The 19,993-nt window shown below is 38.7% G+C and overlaps 1 protein-coding gene across 1 annotated transcript in view; it reads left to right on the forward strand.

The window, feature by feature from the left end:
• The first annotated feature begins 1,059 nt into the window (after positions 1-1,059).
• LOC137603591 (E3 ubiquitin-protein ligase NEURL1-like) overlaps positions 1,060-19,993 on the forward strand; it is a 30,026-nt gene continuing 11,092 nt past the window's right edge. The window contains exons 1-3 of the mRNA XM_068327187.1: positions 1,060-1,306; positions 6,284-6,525; positions 7,677-7,998. Coding sequence (XP_068183288.1) covers positions 1,273-1,306; positions 6,284-6,525; positions 7,677-7,998 — 598 coding nt within the window. The 5' untranslated portion in view covers positions 1,060-1,272. The remainder of the gene's footprint in view (positions 1,307-6,283; positions 6,526-7,676; positions 7,999-19,993) is intronic.

Consider the following 19,993-nt stretch of genomic DNA (forward strand, 5'->3'; position numbering starts at 1 on the left):
AATATTTCTACGTGCCATTTAAATAAAAAATCTCCAGCAGTACAGCTTTACCCCTATTGCAAATTGCTTACAGACAGTTGAGTCAACCGCAATCAGTTTGTATAAACAGCATGAAAATATAGCTTATGCTACCGAGCCAATACAGTGTCCCACAGGCCTGGCTACAGACACAAGTTATGTAAACCTTACGGCGATGAGCCATCGTGCCAACTCTGAACCGCTGCAGCCAGACACTTGAGAGAACCCATGAAAGTTGTTCTGTTATTTTAAAGGAAAGGCAAAATACTGTAATATAGAAAAAAATGTGAGTAAATTATCTCAGGAGAATTTGATGTTCATACCAATTTTTTTACACTCCATTCTTACAGTAAGACTGAGGTCATGGTAGCCATTACAGCAGCTCCACCTCCATGACGTGAACTTAATATATTAACATCCATCTTTCTACAAACTGCTGAGTTCGCCTCAAACGTCATTATGTTGAATGTGGATACTGGATTTAAATAAGCATAAATTCCTGCTGAGGTAAAAGGAAAACAATTTGATATCCCTGTATTATCGGTACATTTCATTTATTCCTTCCAGATGGTTTCTTGTAGGTTTCTTGAGGTTTTCAGTAGGGTTTTGCCAAATAACTGTGACCCTATTGTCAGAATATTTTACTCTCGAGAGCTCCATTTCAACATCTGCTGTTTCAGATGTTTCGGATAATATCTGAGCTTCTTCATATACAGTAAATTTAAATGAGGGCAAACATCAACCTACAGTTTCACAGTAAACAGGTTAATCTTTTCAGCAGGTGGAGAGGAAATTCCCACCTCAGTAAATAAATAAGTACACACATACTCCAGAAACGACAGAGATATTACAAGTATGTTACACAGGGTTGAGTGACCTACATGTGTCTACAAGAAATATGCTGTTTTATTGATTGTAGACCCTCTCATGGTCCCCAGTTTGGTAGCTCCAGCGCGGAAGCCCCACCTCCACTACCACCTTTTATGTTAATTTCAGCGTGATGTCTGCATTGACTGGAAGGAGCCGCTGAGTGCTGTTGGACATGTTTGCTGCCTCCTGCTGCCTAATGTCGACTCGGACTCGGAGTGACACAACCTACCGCTGAATCACTTTTCGTGACCAGCGTCGTGTGTGTGTGTGTGTGTGTGTGTGTATGTGTGTATCATGCCGCCGCTGAGGACGCGCGGCTGACCGTGAATATTTGTGGATCCAGGCGGTAGATACGGAGGAAGTGAACGCACCTTGCATGCAGCCATGGGAGGTCAGATCACCAGGAATACCTTCTACGGTAAGGGTCTTATGGTACCACGTCACAGGGTGATTATTGATTGATTCTGTATCATTGATGAACACAGGACCATTAGAATGTTAGATGATATAGTCGCGGTGGAAGCGCGCTTGTGCAGCCTGGAGTCTGCGCGTGATGCACGTGGGCGTTCAGGGGGCTTACAATAAAAAGAAGACAAAAGTTTTGCCGCCTGTTAGTCACGACTGTATTTTTGAGGAGGAGTGAGAGATTTTTTTGTTTGTTTGTTTGTTATTTGATATATGATACACCTTTGCATCATCAAATTATGATAAAAAAACGTCTTTAATATGTATTTTCAAGGTAAACCAAGGTGGTGGTTTTCAATGGCTCTTTCAAATTGCTTATTTCTCTATGGTCAATTGTGAAAGTGATCAATGCACTGGTCTCATGAATGCCAGCATGCTGACAAACTGTCACAACTTCATGGCCTCTTGTGTCTGCAGTCAGTGGATAATGTAAGATCATATTTTTACAACAGGTGCACTGGGTGATTCCACATTCAGTTTTGGTGCAGAAGCTTTTGTTCCAACCAGATGTTTGCTTTCCTCCCTTTCTTCCTTTCTTCATTGTTTGTTGATTAATCCAGTTAATAGTATTGTAATGTCTACCTGTCTGGACTGGTTTATGAGTCACATTCTGATGGTAAAATCTCCAAGTTGTACAAGTATAAAGTTTCCCAGGAGAGTACATCTGCCAAAGTTGAAAAACTCCTACATGTCTAGTTGAAATCCTGGACTTATGCCCCGCCCCTCTTTTATTTCATAGTTATTGCATAATTTGGAAATACGTACAATAATATCCAATTTCAGTTATCGTTTTTGGTTTCGTTTTGTTGCTTTTCTGTTGCCCACCACTCTAAACACATTTACAAAATATTCCTTTTCTTGATTCTTATTCTTGACATCTTCACTGTAATGTATTTTAATCATAGCATACAGTACAATAAATATATTACAACAAATAAGCTTTAAAGCCTAAACTTGAACTTAAATGGTATTTGACTAATCAGAAAAATTGACTCATAAAACCCATGAAAGCCTGAGATGATGAAGACTGACATAACCAATATTTGTCATGGAGGAATGCTAGTAGTGTTTCTGTTTCAAAATTGAGAAAAATCCCTCCCACTATCTAAGCTGATCTGGATAGTTTTGTTCAGCTATGAAGCAAACATCCAATGTTTGGTTCCAATAATGTTTGTGGCAACTTATTACACAACCAGTTAACAGTAAACAGGGAATTTTCCAGATTTCCAGAAGAACAAAGACCAACTTTATTTTACTTTCACTATGGACCACTGCTGTACATGAGGTATCAGCAGGGGCGTTGCAAGAGATTCTTTGCCCCCTGACAGTTACAGCCCTGAAAATATAATGGCCCCTGTCCAGTTCAAGGGCTCATAGACACTTTCTGCTTTTGACAACCTTTGCATTGTAATGATTGGATGCTTTTTTTTTCATGTAATTTTTTTATGAGTTGATGAAACTGTGTCTTTACATAGTTATTATGATTCATTAATTAAGCTGCAAATTGCATATTTATTAGTCCATTCACAATTTTAGGTTGTTTCAAGAAATTAATCAGCCGATATTTTGATAATGAGCGAGTAATTTAAAACATAACAGCCAAAGATTTTGTTTCTCCATAAATGTGTTTCTTGTTTTTGCTTCATTTATGACATGAATATGAATATTGTTCAATACTTGGTTTTGGATTTTTAAAAAATCCAAAATTTCATCTTGGCCTTTGGGAAACTGATCAATGATTTTGCTTGACTTGATAATGAAAATCCTTATCATTTGCTAATAGTAGCAGTAGTGAGAGAGAAAGCTTATACAACTGGAAACAAATGTTTGGGACTCACCTCAGGGTTCCTCTCATTGAAACCACAGAAGCTATAGTATGCCATATTCACAAAAGCTAGAATATGTACATAGCCTTTTACTTTTGGGATGCTATCTGTGAATGTTTGTCTTGGAGGGGCGGCTCTCACACTTATGTCACACCTCTTAGTGACACTGAGCCCAAGGATAAAAAACAGAAGAGCAAAAAAAGCCAGGTGATGTTGGCCAGGTCCGCTCTTTGTCTCTGCACTGTTTGTTCATTCCAATTAATGACGGTAAAGGCAGTCGTATTGTGTGTGGTGGTGCATTAAGGAACATTATCCTTCCTTAACTTACTCAGCCGACATTTGTCTTGGCAACTCTTTTATGATACGCCTCTGGTTACTGTTTACCCTGATGACTCTGTCAGGTTGCATGACTTGTTGAACACTCTTCAGCAGCTGCTACAGTATCATCACTTGTGGCTCTTACCAACTGCCATTAGATTAAATCGGCTGTGGTATTTCCATTTATTCATTTATTGATTTTGTTCATAGTTAATTTAACATTTGTATACTCTGAATGTTGTTGCCATTCTTCAAAATGCTTGCACTTTGTGAAATGAACCTGATGTAATAGTGACTTATGAAGAATAAATGCAGCTACATAATCTGCAGAAACCTGTCCTGTTTTCAGACCATTCAGGAAATGCTTTTTTCAGTCTGGTGGCTGGTCATTGGTGGAATATAATACAGTCCTGTTTTGTTTTCCTGTAGACATCGCGTCTGACATGACATCATGGGCGCAGTATGGTTATAGGATTTGCTATGACTTCATTTAATACCATTGTTGTGCACAGAGCACAATTCAACATTGTTCTGCTGGGACAAGAGCATGCAAAGAGCTTAACCAATACTCTGTTCTGAGCCCAGAATGCTTGGCAGGGCCTCTGTGATTGTGATTTGAAGCGAAAGACTCCTAGTTTAGGCTCAACAAATTCTATATTTTTAAATCCAAGGAGGGGAACACTGTTGTCATCCATTACTCAAACCTCTGCCTCTGAAATTGGAAACATAGTGGCATTACAACAGACCTGTAGTCAGAAGTCACATCACAAGTTGTTCGTCATCCTTCCAATCTGACGTTACGTTTTTTTTCAAGGTTCATTATAAACCTTGTGACACCCCCTACATTAGGCATACACTTTGAAGGCTAAAACCTATGTACTTCCGCGGAGCTTATATATCTCTCTTAGGCAAATGCAAGGATCTTTTTTTAAAAAAAAGTATGGCGAGAGCGGGAATCATTGGACATTGTACGACCCGGTCTACTGCCCGCTCTACCACTGAGCCACTGCCGCTCTTATTATCTCCACAGACTTCCAAATTGAGGTGTGAAAATGCAGGGACAAGAAGTGTTAATCAGGCCTAAATTATTCTCTGCCTTCCAGTCTGTCTGGTGCATTGACTGTTAACTGCATGTTGTGCAGAAAATTGTAATAATGTGATGAGATGATAAACATGTTACAGAGTATTAGTGACACTGCTTTATGTGTAATGAGAACCCAGTGCTGCTGGGAAAAAGTCCTGTCATCCACTGAACACCATGATGACCTTGGCTTTGGACTTTTGGAAGAGAAATGTAAAAACATAAGTAGGGAGGGTTGGTCCTGAGGAAAAGGAGTGACTTTGGTATGAGGCAAGAGACTGATAAGGTTTTCTTGGCGCTAATCCGAACCCCAAAAAGAGAGGTATGGTGAGAAAAAGGGTGTTGTTTCTCTACAATGAAATAGTGCAAGTAGGATCTGTCTTGATTCACACGTTCTGACATGAAAATGAAAAAGTACTTCATATTGTGAATCAGACGTTCTGTTTTTGGTCTGCTCTAACTTTGCCACTTCATCTGACTGGCAAAGCAAATTACAGGTCACCAAATGTTATATAGTGGTGGGTTGTCTTTAGTATGCTATTTTGCTCATTCACTTCCACTTTCATTCTGATTAAATAGGCAATGTAACCTTTTCCATCACACTGAGGGATTATACCCCAATTGACCATTGCTCATTTAAGAAGAAGCTAGAAGTGAAAACTACATGTAACAAACATACTTTGTGATTATGAAACTATCTCTGCCCTGTATCATACTGTATATCTGAACACATAAACATCAAGACCTCCTAATTTAGATGTTGCCAAATTAAGCTTGATGATATTCGAGCACCTGCCGTATTAAACATTAGATCCCGCTTCAAAGAGGTGATGTATTGTAATTGTCAGTGTTCATGTGTTCGTCTCTCCGTCCGTCCGTTTGTTAGTCCACCAAATATCTTTGCAACCATTGCAGATAGAAAGATGAAACCAAAAGCACACGACTAGTGCAGCAAAGGGGATAAACATGAGATGGTGACCTTGACCTTGAGAAAGCTAGGTCAAGGTAAAATTTCAACTTTTGTACACTCACGAACCGGATAAGATAGAAACATGAGGGAGAAGGCCAGTGTGAGTAAGACCATAGATCAAAGAACTAGCTTTGATCTTTGACCTATGCAAGTAGGTCAGGGTGAAAGTTTGAATTCAGGGGTGTCGCGGGATGTTGCAGTCTGTGACTGCCTTGGTTCTAGTTTTTATTTTATTTTTATTTTTCTAGTCATTGTTGTGCAAACTTGTGTTAGAACTCTGATGAAACAAAAACTTATTATTATTATTATTATTAATTAAGTTACTAAATGTGTAATTGTGCCCTTGCACATTGTATTTATTTTTCATCCAAGGACATTTTTGCTTGTACTTTTACTTGCATGATGTTCTTTAAAGTCTAAAGTAGGTATGTCACTGTACTGTGCTTCCTTGAGAAACGAGAAGGAGAATACAAACAATAGTTTATGTTACTGTCTTTTACATAACTTCATGCTACTGGCACTGATCAGTTACAGGAGAGGAAATTAGATATGGCAGAGTCCACCTCCCAATGTATTTAAAGTGAGGTTTATTGTGTTCCATTTCATCTGATGTAATATTCTACTGTGATGCAAATGTAAGGATCTTATCATAAACAGTACCAAAAGAAGAATATATTCAATGTAATGTATTTTACTCTGACCTTGCAGACCAAACCATTTTTTTTCCACACATAGATTCTCTGAATGGACCGTTTCCTGCCACATCTCACCGATGCCACCATAAGCCCAAACGCTGTCCGCCCATCCAGCAATGTGGAAGTTTGTCCTCCTTTCCTCTGCTCTTCCACCCCAGCACCAAGGGATCACAGATCGTCATGGACATGTCCCAGAGGACTGTCAAGAGACAGTCCAGCTTCTGCAATGCCATAACCTTTAGCAACAGGCCAATCGCTGTGTATGAGCAAGTACGACTCAAGGTAAAAAGACAAAATAAAACGAATGTGGGCCAGTTTTATATATCATGTAAAATACTAATATTTTTAGGAATGTGATTTATTAACAGTATGAAAATAATAGTTGGAGGCTCAAAGGAAAACTATTTTGAGCTGTACTGGGTTAAAATTTGATACATTCAAGGTTAATATAGGACTGATACGTAGCAGACAATGATCTTTCTCCGTATGTTGCTCCTTCCACAGCTCATTCTCTCTCCTACACTCGACTGTTGTGATTTCCATTCTTTTCTGTTTCTGCTCATGTGTGGGCCAAAGCAGCAGCTGCTTAGAACAAGTTTCCACTTCACCTATCAGGCCATCTATGTCTCGAAAGTGAGAGAGCAGGGCAAGCATTGCCATGTGAGGAATATTGATATCTGGCACAGTAAATGCAGAGTAAATAGACGTTCTCAAGAAGACAGAAGTATTTGCAGATGATAAACATATGAAGGTAACCATTTCTAATCTAATTTTAGGGATTTTCAGCAAATCCCCACAGCGCTGCAGAAGAAATATTAAGAAAAATGTTGCATCATGAAAAACATTGAAGTCCACTATAATGGATTGAAATACAGTAATCTCTCTTTACTCGCGGTTAATGGGTTCCAGGACCACCCGTGAAAAACGAAATTCCGCAATATGGCAACAAACTATTTACTTTATCATTTACGGTAATTTAAACGTTTCTGAACCCTCCCCATACTGATATTGACCCACCTTATATCTGTATTATCTTTTCCCACACTCTTATCAACTGTTTAGAGACGTTTGTATCTCACGGAAGTGTGCTGTGAACGCAGCGTACTTCAGGATGCTGTCAGCCAATAGCATGCGCGTACGGTATCACGTGACTACCTACTAAAAATCAGCGATGTAGTTAAGCCGTGCATCTTGAAGCACAAAAAAGCCATGGATTACTGCACTTTTATTCATCTGCTAGTGTTTCATCTATCACTGTCATTAATTTGCCAAATGTTTTATGCTCAAATACCTGCAAAATCAAACCACAATTCCTGTCAGCCTCATTTATATCATTCATTTTGCTGATTATTAACTGTCAACATGCTAAATGAAAATGATAAGATGTTGATAAGATGATTTAAGTTGCTATTTATGATGTCTTCTGTCTTCAGATCACTAAAAAGCAGTGCTGCTGGAGTGGTGCTCTGCGTCTGGGTTTTACAACAAAAGATCCATCGAGGATCAACCCAGACACTTTACCAAAGTATGCCTGCCCAGACCTGGTGTCCCAGAGTGGCTTCTGGGCGAAGGCCTTGCCGGAGGAGCTCTCAAACGAGGGAAACGTCATCTCCTTCTGGGTGGACAAAAAGGGTCGAGTGTTTTACCGAATCAACAACTCCAACCCAATTCTGTTCTTCAGTGGGGTACATGCCTCTGAACCTCTGTGGGCTCTCATAGATATCTATGGTCTCACCAGAGGGGTCCAGCTGCTAGGTGAGTCATGAACTCAGAACCAGGTCCTTTCTAAGAAATAATGGCTGCTTGAATGTTTGACTAATAGATTCTTTTTTATTCTAACACTGTACTTAAAGAGATGCAATTGTTCTGTCAGTAATCATTTGAGAGGCAGACAGGTAAAGACTGCCATGTCCACGGAGGATTACAATTAAACTGCTAAACTTTGGCCTGTTAGAATCCTGATATTAGCATTTAATAAAGGACTTCTGGGCCAAACTCCAACTTCATAAAACTACTAACATGACTGCCGACTCTTATGTGGACATAACAAAAATCTCTATCAATTAATTTCTCTTAAACATGCAGACAGTGCAAGATTAATACATGACGGTGCATCACACACTGCAGATTCTTGTGAAATAAGCTATGAATGGACCTGTGTAACATTAACAAAATAACTGATTAATTTTTTGGTGACAGGCTTACACTCAAGAAACAAGAAATCAAAGAGTAGATTGGAAGAGGAAATGGTTTGGAAGACAGGATCAACAAAGGTGGTCTATCCTTCATTGACAGCTGAGACTGTTTGCATCAGTTTAGAAGCATGAAACATGTTCATAAGGTGAAAGAGTTGATCTGTATAATCTGGGCCAAACATCAGACCAACCTTAGATCCAGTCCAATTTTTTTCCTGCGATTGAAGTTGTCCCTAATTCTTCTGTAATGTGAGCCAGAATTTAGTGGTGTTGCTATAATCCTTTACTACTGGAACCCATTCTGAATCTGATGTTATTTTCAGTGTAAATGATTGAAAGGTCATGTTAAAAACAGCTGCTCTATTTTTCCTACAACAACCAAATAGCTCAGTGGAAAAAGATGGTTGGAGATTACATAGACTGTGTAGTTACCACAATTGTTAGTTATCAAAGACATGTCCCTAAAGGGGAATTTCAAAATGTTAAAACCTCTGTAACAAGTTCTCTGTGTTGTTTTAAGGATCATTACATGAAAGAAGTTAACATCAAATAAGTCCACTCCAATACTTAACAGCAGTTTGGTGCAGTGAATCAACTATGTTTGGCAATGAAAGCAGCTGGATCCAATTTTTTGAGGAAAAACACAAAACTATGAAGAATAGATAAATAGGACTTCTTCTGGATGCGTCAGTACTATTTATAACCATTTCCATGAATTGCACTGCCTCTCTGGAAAGAATAGAGCCTGTCAGCGCCATTAATAAAAATAGAAGAGGCTCCCATCTTGTGCAGATAGTGCCATTTAACCTCATTTCTTGCGGTGTGGTTGACAGTGAGAAGCATGCTATCTCATGATGGGCTGTTTGGTATCCAGCGCCAGAGTGCGGCTATCAGGGGTTCTGGCCTCTCGGCGCTGACCAGCACACACCTCTTGTCAAAGAACAAGAGTAGTTGTTGGTCATCTCAAGTGAACAGACAAGAGGAGGGATGATGTCAGGTAATGACAATCAGTCCAGTGGAATGTCTCACTCTTTGGCTCCAAGTCTGTAATTTGACTTCATGTCACATGCCATCGACCTGCAGTCACCACTAACACAGTATGTTTAAATGAATGCATTGTTGAATGAATGTCATGGTGTGAAAGCTCTTTTTCCACTTTACAATAAAAGCAAAGGTTTCCCAGAATATACAGTCATAGTTCTTGAAATTTTGGCCTGGGAATGAGGCCAGTAGGCCTAAATCCCAGCCTTTCTTCTTTGGTTTTCCCACATCGATCACCTTTATCCTCACATTGATGACTTATACAAAAACGCCTCAGACCTCAGTCAGCTGAATAGTCATTTAGCTTTAAGCTTCACACGATAGCCTGAGAGCATCAACACTCAAAAGCATGGACTATTGTGAAGGCCCAGTATTTTCTTGGCTGTCAGCTACAGTTCAGCAAGCACTTCTGAAAAATAGGCAAAAATCCAGAGTCTGGGGCTGTGAACGAACACATGTGCACATTTTCCTTTAACAGAAGGTTTCATTTTGATTCTTAATGATGATTACACAATGGTTTGAAATGAGTGTTACACCAGCTGATGAATTGAGCCAACTTTCACCTGTTGTTGTGGGCTTGTTATCACACAATCTGTCCAGGTGGGAAGCTCAGATCTTATTTTGTAGGGTTTTTTTCTACAGGAGGCCAATGGAGCGAGACCCGAGTCAAAACTCGGTGGAGTGTAGAGAATGGCTTGGCTAGGTGACCTTGATTTGCCCTTAGAGATAAATGTTCAAAACAGTGAGATTATCTCAAAATAACTTTTTAAATCTATTTAAAAGATTTATGTTTATTTAAATTGAACTTATGGAAATAAAAATCTACAGTGCTTCTCTTTAGGCGAACTACAGAGCTATTTTTGAAACATCTGTTTTAACTTTGTGGCTCTGAATGGTGTCTTTTGACAGGTGGATTGTTATATAAGTTCTGTATGTTATATAAGCTCATGTAACATTGTTCAATCACTAGGGAGAATGAAAATTCATGGATAAGAAATTAATGACTTTTTTGAAAGCACATTATCCTTTCTCGTGATTGCATACGTTTACATTACCCACATTGCAACTGGACCATCAATAGCTAATAAAGCATGCAAATTATTTTTTTAATGTTCAAACCAATGCTGGATTTTGTGACATTTAAGGTACTTAAAGGTCAGATTTCTCCTCAAGAGCCTCAAAAGTTTTTGGGGAACATTTTTTACATATGCAGGATTGCTCTGCAAAACCTTCAAATAGCATATTGGAAGTATTCCCTTAAAAGTTAACCGAGATCATTTTCAGATGTTGTTATTTCAATTTAACATGAGGCTTCAAATTGGGTATTGAATGTTGCATTATTAGTCAGAGTCTGAGTTTGGATTGTAAATGCTAATGGAATTGTGCTGCTATGTGAGTTTTCGTTGATATGAAGTATATTAGTACTGATATCACCTTTAACCACTATTTCTCAAGGCATTCCTGTCCTTATGTCACAACCTCATTCACAAGTTGACAAAGCCAGCAGTTTAGATCAGGTTTCCTCTCCAGTTTTAAGAGCCATATGGAGCATGATTGTCACATACGCACATAGTCTCTTTGAATAACTTCCTGCCCGTTAACATTTCATGACGTGTTTATAAAGTTTTCCATCTCACATTTCAGGTCACATTACTGTGCTTTAGCTGTTAAACTTAAGTAAATCACCACCTTAGTATAAATTCTGCTGCCGGCACAATGAATCATTTGTACTCTGATGGGATCTTCTGGTGTTTTGCTGTTTTGCCTGAAGTAATGATCTTGAACGCCTCCTAGGATAAACATGTCATCCAGCTGTAGCCCCTAAAATTAATTCTTAATCCACAATTGAGATATATCATTGTCTCAAGTATCTAGGTGCAGTGACCGACATGCAGCAAAACTGATCCACTTTTTTTTTCTTGTTTTTTACCTGAATAGTCTGAATCAAGCACATGCTGTGCAGGTTTCATACAATGGTTATCTCCTACAACCTTCCACGCTCCACTAAGTATTTTATCAAAGCTTCTATTCAGCACTGCTTTTTCACCTCTGCTGTCTCTCAACACATTCTGACGCCAAACAACTTTCTTGCCGTCGGGCATTTTTCAGGTATTTAAGCATCTTTGCAAGAGAGACTACTCTCTATGCTGGTATCAAGGGAGTGTGGCTCAGCAGCTAGCCACCCATGCAAGAAGTCAAAGGTGATCCTGAGATCTGTGAGACAGCTTGAAAGCTGAGATGGTGTTGCATAAGAGAGGAGCTAAATTAATCTGCTGAAATCAAACTGAACCTCAGGGGTTGTCCAGACCAACAATGCTGCCCATGCAATTTAAGAAATATGTTACATCACACAAACGTCCTACTCACGCAGCTATCAATAAAGACTAAAGTGCCTTGCTCGGTTTTTGTGTGGAACAGCTTGTACTGTTGTGGTTTTTTCAGTGCTACACTGAGACATATCCTTTAGAAAGACTTATAAAGGGTTTTGTCAAGTGTATAATATGTCTTGAGCAACACAAGCACAATTTCTCAGCTGCATTATTGTAAATTTCTCTGTTTATTATATTTTTCTGAGTATTAAGAATCCTAAATGCCACCATTCATCTAGCCACCATTACTTTCAGAAAACAACAAGGCAGTCAGAGACTACAAAATCCCACGACTTACCCTGAGCTACTTCCAGGGTAGGTCTTTGACCATAGATCAAAACTAGTGCATAATTAGATCAAAGCACTAGCTTTGATCTATGGTCTTACACACACTGGCATTCTCCCTCGTCTTTCTATTTTATCCGGTTCCTGAGTGTGCAATCGTTGAAATTTGACCTTGACCTACTCTTCTCAAGGTCAGGGTCATCATCTCATTTTCATCCCCTTTGCTGCCCGAGTAATGTCCTTTCTGTTTTAACTTTCTATCTGCAACGGTTGCAAAGATATTTGGTGGACATACTAGCAGATGAATGAACGGATGAACGAACCGACGAACACAAGAGCACTGACAATTACAATACATCACCGCTTTGAAGCAGGATGTAAAAAAAATATTTTCCTATTTTACAATTTTGAACTTTTGATCGTTACTTTTATTTAGTCGTTAACTTTTCAGTATCTGAGGTTTGTCAAGTCTGATATAAAAGCTATGGGAATCAGGTCACAAACATCTTGGAAGTGTTTTCAGTTTCATTTCCCTTGTGAAACACGTATGGGAACGCTACACCTTTCTGTTGTCAAAAAAGTCACTGCAGTCCCTTTAGACGTGTATGGATGTAGTTGAAAAGTAGTATGTTTGTTTATGGGACAAGTCCCAAGAGACCAGACAGCATCCACTATTTTCTAAAGGTATGATGGATTTGTTCAGAGTTAGATAAGCAGAACACGTCAAAGGCATCTAGTGATGGATGCAAGATGCTCACGTGGAGTTTTGTTTACTGGAGGTAGATGAGTCACTTAATCACTGACAGAATAGTAGTGATCCATGAGACCGGCATCAGCTAACATCATCAGCAACATGCCTCTGGTGGACAGTGAAAAATCCAAAATGGTTGCTCGAGTGGCACAAGGCTGAAAACCTCCCAGGTGATTAAGAAAAGGGTTTACACATCAATCATCGGTACACTTTCAATTTGATTAGGGTATTGTGAGGAAAATCTGCTGGATGCTTGTCTTGCTGAGTAGCATTCAGTGAAAACACATTTCCAACACAGAGGGCAGACAGAACAATTTTTTTTAAATTGAAGTTGAGGTGCCATGATTTATCTTTTTAACTATTGTTTTGTTAATTCACTGTTACCAAGTTTTAATGATCGTGTCAAGTATCCAAAAGCACATCCAAATGAATTGATTTTAGAAAATTTTTAAGAATTCATTCTTCGCAGATTTTGGCTTTGGTGATGCCAAAACTTTTTCTGGAATACCACCATTTGGATTTGTGTGAAATTTATTAATAGCTTTAATTGAAATATTTATTCATCTGCGATTGACTTACAAAGGAATTATTCCAGTAATTTTGTATATTACATAATACCTGCAAAACTGATTAAATTCTTTTCATCCTCAGTTACGCTTTGGCCCGGTTACCAAATGTTAACATGCTAATATTAGACCTTGTGTTACCAAAAACTGTCACGATGAAGAAGCTTTGTCATCTCCCTGAGCAGTTCTCCATAATACATCAGTTCACTATAAATTAGGATATAGAAAAGCAAAAAAACTCACACTGTGTTAATTCTTTCTCCTCTCCGTCCTAATCCATGAAACCATTAGCATGTTAGCTTTGTCTGCAAGCTTCTTAACATTTATCTAAAATCAATACAGCTTCTGGGAGCAGACAGCATGGTTGTAATCCCTCTCTTAAATTTATATGCACACATTTGGGATCCATCATTGTATGCAAAATTGCTTTAATCAACATGCAAACCTCATGTCAGTAAGTCTAACTATATCTGCATCACAGCCTCATTTTACCATCACCTGTTTTGTCAATTGATAAACAGATAGTCTGGAACCTGACAAGTCCTGTGTTGCTCCAACATGTCTGAACCTGACTATGCAGTTACTTTCCTTTCATTGTGTCTATTTTTGTCTGTGTTCACTCAATGCATCTAACGCTCACACTCACTTGATGCAGATTTCTCTTTATTGTTTCACTTTTCAACACTGATTATGGGTATATTTACAGGGTTTTGATTTGTGGATGAAGTGTTTTCAAACATGGAGGTCACTTAGGTACAGCCTGTCATGACTGACCAGATAGGGCCAGTCTGGGAACAATGCAGGTAAAAAAATGGCTTGGTATAACAGGATGAAGAACAGAATGAATGCTATAAAACTTTCAGCATGAGTAAAACTTAAAATATATTTTTATACTTTCATCAAGTTATTACACTGTCTAGGTTGCGCTTTTACTGTTTCTTCGCGGCCATAGAAATACTTGTAAATTAAGAATGATGATAACATGTGATTGATGAAGTCATGTGTAATTATGATTGATGAATACATGCGCATTACTGCAGGGTTTGATTACCCTGGAGTACTGCAAATGGATTTTGGACTAATAAGTTTGATTTCTGGGGCTAATGCTTGCAGCCAAATCCTCCAAAAACAATACAGTGGAAATTTAGGTTAGTAATAAGGGTATGCAAACTCATCAGTAACGAGTGAGTTTCCAGTCTAAGGCAAACAGCAGGCAGTAAAAGAGAAAGGCAAAGAATGATGCTAAACATCTCCCTTATTATAAACATTTGGTAATAACCTTTAGCTGAATTCTTTTTTGGCAGAATAGACTAAAACTATGAATCATACTGTAATACTCTTTTTTTCCATTTAAACTGAACTGAGCACACACCAATATATCAGAGGAAAGGTTGCTTTTTTTTTTTTGAAGACTGGACCTTTGCACTCAGTGTAGTCACAGTAAGCCTTGCAAGCCTTGTAGTCCCAGTTTTCCTCTCTGGGAAATCACTGAAGCCTGAATCTCTTGCTGAGGTCAAAAGGGCTCCATTGGGACAATGTTGATACCTTTTTTGGTATCATGGTGTTACTTTTTTGTAAAAATCCAAGGCTTTAGGTAATTCAGCCTCTTTTCTTGCCTGTTTTAACTGTGTTTGGTCTTGAAGCTGTAAGCTGTTTCTTGGCAACTCCTTTACCAAGCTCATTATTAACAGGTTTATGCGCTCAATCAACAAAAAATTTGGATCAACAGTGTAATCAGTAGTTTCTCCTGCCTGCCTTGCAAAGTTGCCCCCCCCCCCCCCCCCCCCCCGCCGGCTGTGGATGGAAAGATCCCACAGGTGGAACCTTCTGCTGGTGAAGCCTGGTCAGTCTTTGCTGCCCCACTCAGGAGAGGTGTTCAGGTTAAGGGGCGAAACACCTGCGACCGTGAGATACCTGCTGACGATGCGGAGGGGTTCCAACTGTGGGATCAGGGAGTCGTGTCTCAGGAGATCTGCATCAGTTAACGTAGGTCCTAGTTGCAGCTTGTAGCGAGCATCTCTGAAGTTTACTTCACCAAACATTCATGCATGATTTCTGAGGAACTCTGCCTTGAATACTTTAGAACCATTTGTTTTATTCCCATATTCTGGTTAATGTGATGTTTTGAATCTGGATTGTGGCTGTGGGTTCATTGTGATTGGCATCTGCAGGTGCACATGGATCACTATACCGACAGAAATAGATTATAGAACATTAGCTACCAAACAATGTAGCGTGTGCTATTTATGTATGGTATGAACCTGGAATGCAGAAAACTGAAAGGCGGGCATAACTAGTCTATGATGTGTTTGTTAAAATTAATTTCTGGGCTAGCTCACAATGATACAATAATATAATGAGAAACACATTGTAGAATTTAGATCGCCAAGTTTTATGGATTTAAAGAATAACATAAGAAAATTTCATCACCACTTAAGTTGAAACATTCACAATTACTGACAATAGCAGTTCACTTCTCGTAAAATAATAAGCCTTCTTAACCGCCTGCAGTACATTGGCTGTAATCATCGACACAAAAATGTTGGATGAAGGAACCTATGGTAATGTTGCCTCTGAGGCTGGTGTGAGTCAAGAGCGAGCAGAAGGCCAAGAAACAATTTCAAGGGATTCACACACAATGAAATAATGTTAGATTTGTTGTCTTTGTCTTTCATGGGGCATGTAGACTACAATAAGGTTTGTCAATCCAGAAAACAAAGTGTGCACCTAATAGTGATTTGGCTCCGTATGTGGATGTGTTTTCGATCAAAGCTCACTAGTATTCTTCTAAAGCTATAGAAAGATAAAATATAATCGATTTTGTTTGTTTGCAGTGTTTCTCTATTTTTCTTTTTGAGTTGACTTTTGATACAAACAGAATTTGAAGGTCTTTTTCTCCATAGCATATACTGTATCAAACAATTGTCCATACTCCAAAGGAATGGAGGACATGTCAAATACTAATGCGTTTCTTGTACAATGTTATGGGAGATGTCAGGTGGGATCATCAGATGCTTCTTGTCCAGTTGGCTGACAGTTAGACTCAATGAAATGAGAGGCCTTTTATAAACTGAAATGCTGGACTGTCCTTGAACGAAGATCTGCCAGCATGTACACATCGGTATTTATGTATTTGTAAGAGTTCTCTTTCAAGTGATCTCAGGGCTAGGAATTTATTTGATTTGTTCATCATAAATGAAAATGCTGCTGGACAGGCTATTCTTCCTCAGCTGGGATTTAATCAGTCCAGATGGAATTGAATAGTTTGCGGAGAAATCAAAATAGAAATTATAATAAATTCTGTCAGGTTTGGATGCTGGGAGTAAGGCTATACATGGAAAAACCTTCAGAAAGGAGTCTAATCACTTTCAGATGACAAGTCTAGTCCCAGTGAAGACGTGAATATGTACTACATATTCTCTTTGTGTTGTTGTGCAAATGTTTCCATTTGCGTAAATCTCATGGAGATTCTTTTCAGTTCATTTAGACCAAAATAATAAGATGAAATCCACATCATGAAAAATATGCTTTAAATCAAGCTAAAGGACCAGACACATCATGAAACAACAATTGCACTTTTAAAAATACTCAAATCAAGTGTTCAAAGGAAAATAAGAATGTATGAGTTTTGTATGTTTTATCTGTGAGGGTCAGTATAGATGTGTTTTTCATCCAGCTGTGGAAACATAGTGCCTGTGTGTCTGCCATCCATGAAGTGTTGGGCGTCATTTTCACTGCCGCCATTTGTCATCTTCTCGTGCCCCATTTCTTTCCATGATCATGGTCCAAAACTCAGAAACATCTGGCCCTAAACCAGAGAGTCGCCATGATCTCTCAAAAACGCCACATATGTGGCTCCAGTTGCACATGGAATTCCAGATACTCAAACTGGTAAGCTTCTTCCATGTATTGATATGGAACACCTCGTCAGCTTCACACTTACATACTGTAGTTCTGTCATTATTAACCAAGATAGTACCACTCCTTAAAAACACATTAATGAAGCACTGTTCTTTTTTTTGGCATATGAATCGTTTATCTGTATCATGACAAATGACTTTACTCACTCATTGTAGACAGAGCCCTGAATAGGCCCCTTAGGCATGCATACTTTGGGTAAATCCCTAAACTTACACACACACACGCACACACACACACACACACACACACACACACACACACACACACACAAACGCACACGCACACATATACAATTGGTGCAGCTGACCTTGTATAGAGGTTGCAACTTCACTAAAACCCCCAAAAGCCTCCTAATCCTGTTCAACCAGGCCAAGAAATAAACGGACCCCTCCCTTGTCTGCTCTGAAGCATGCCATTTACAGACTGAGAGCTGTTCAGGGCTAAAAAAGGAATATGATACGTAAAAAAAAATCTCAATTTAAGGTGAGTAATATACTGTAGCTTAAATGAATATTATATCAAGCGGACCCAGATGCTTTGTTTTGGCAGTGTGTCATATCCTAAACAGGTTTTAACTGTAATGGTCATTGTCATCCTGTCTTATGCTTGGTGAAACAGGATACCATGTTCAGTTACATCCTTGTTGGCCAGTATTTTGTTCACTTCCTAGAAACTGGTTTTTCTGGACTGCGTGTTAATAGTTTCTTAAGGTTGCACCTTGTCTGAGTAAGTAAATACAAAACAGGTTGAGGAGTTGGCAGGCGTCTGTTATAGTTTGTTTGTGTTTCTGTCATGGAACCAAAGGTTTTCAAGAGATTCCTTCATACTGTACAGCAAGAATTCTGGTTTAACTTCTCGCTGCTACAATGTAAAGTTAAAGCACACCATTGAAAAGAACACTACTGAACAGTGTCAGTCAGTGCTATGAGTTCCTCTATTTAGACATTTTATTGTACTTGGAGCAGTTGAAATAGCACTTATATTTTACAACGGTTTTAAAATCACAAGCTATGTGCTCAATAATGTATGTGTTGTTTTCCTGTGAGGAGAACGTGAATCCTACTTTGTATAGCTGTCCAAAAGCTCCAAGGCTAGACTTTCATTGTTTGAAACTAGAATGTATCCCAAATAATGTTCAATACAGGCTGAGCATGTAAACATCATTTGATTAAATAACTTCACAGATAGTTAAACCAAAGTGAATTTTATGCCTAATTTGTTGCCATAAGTCATTAGACAAGAGACAAGATTGCATCTGTCAGTGTGACATTGCATTGAGTGAACGATGAGTTAGCTCTTTATCTAATGTAATAACAAGAAGTATTTATAACCCAGCTACACATAGATTTAATTGTACACTGTTACGTGTTTGCTACTGAACCATGAAATAGTTCTGTTATAAATAATTTAATTAGTTGTCATATAAAGTGGATATTCTTACATATATTTATTCATACAATTGCAATGTTAGTGTTAAGATCAGTTTTGTTTACATCTCCATCGGCAACGTGGAATGGAATACCTGCATAGCTGAGCCATTTGAGCTAAGTCAACTTGCATCAGCAAGTATCTCTTAGACATTACTTCAAGTTAACTCTTACATGGTCATCCAACCATCCAAAGTCCCTGCTATTCAGAATTTCGTCAGTCACTATAAGCTGTGTGGGTGGGCTCAACAACATCATCTCTACTCAATGGAGTGCCACTGGGTTATGTGGTGAACCCTCTCCTGTACACTTTCTACAGCAAACATCAAAGATGACATGTCATTCTTGCTCTCCTCACAGACAAATAATCTCTGTATTGGTAATCATTGTTTACCTCAATTTAAGGTCAAACAATGATAGTTGGTCACATCTCACTTCAGCACCCCATCATCATCAACAACAACGTAGCACTAATGTCAAGGTAAATAAATAAATGGTCTCCCCACACCAAACCTCACCGACCAAACAATAAAGCTGTGGTGTACATTTTCACCTCAGTAGTTTACCATTTCACACAATTACTCAACTGCCATCTCAACTTTATGCCTTGGGCATTCCACTACGGAGCACTGAACTGCAGTAAGGCTCACTGTGGGTAAAGCCTAATTCCTGCGGTGACAACTACCTTTAACAACAACACCCAGTAAACAGGTTCTTCTGTCTGTCATTTCTAGTCAAAATTGTTTCATTGTTTTCCTGTCTATCTGCTGCAGTTTGATCTATGGTTGGATGTATATTGTGATGTGGAGAAGAATTTCGTCCTGGGGATAAACGTTCATATCTTACCCCACAGTTATAACTTGTACACAACTATTTTCACAGTTATCCCAGAGTAATTACTTTTGGCTAAGTATTTCAATAATTGTCCCTTAACTTACTGTTGGAGAATTATTTTGCAATTACCCTTTAGCTGTCACTTCCAGCTAACAGCTTCAAAAATGATCCCTTAAGTGTTATTTTCATCCAGCTATTTTTATAATAATGTGTTATCGGTTATTCATTGCTTGTCACTGTTATATCAATTTATTTATTACTTTTCCCATGTAATCCTCACCATATTTCTGCTTCTTGTAAGTTTTTCATTTAGCCATGGTTACTATATAGCACTCTCTGCTTCATGAAAATGGTGGTATTT

The sequence above is a fragment of the Antennarius striatus genome, chromosome 11, assembly GCF_040054535.1.
Source record: "Antennarius striatus isolate MH-2024 chromosome 11, ASM4005453v1, whole genome shotgun sequence".
Classification (NCBI taxonomy): Eukaryota; Metazoa; Chordata; class Actinopteri; order Lophiiformes; family Antennariidae; genus Antennarius; species Antennarius striatus.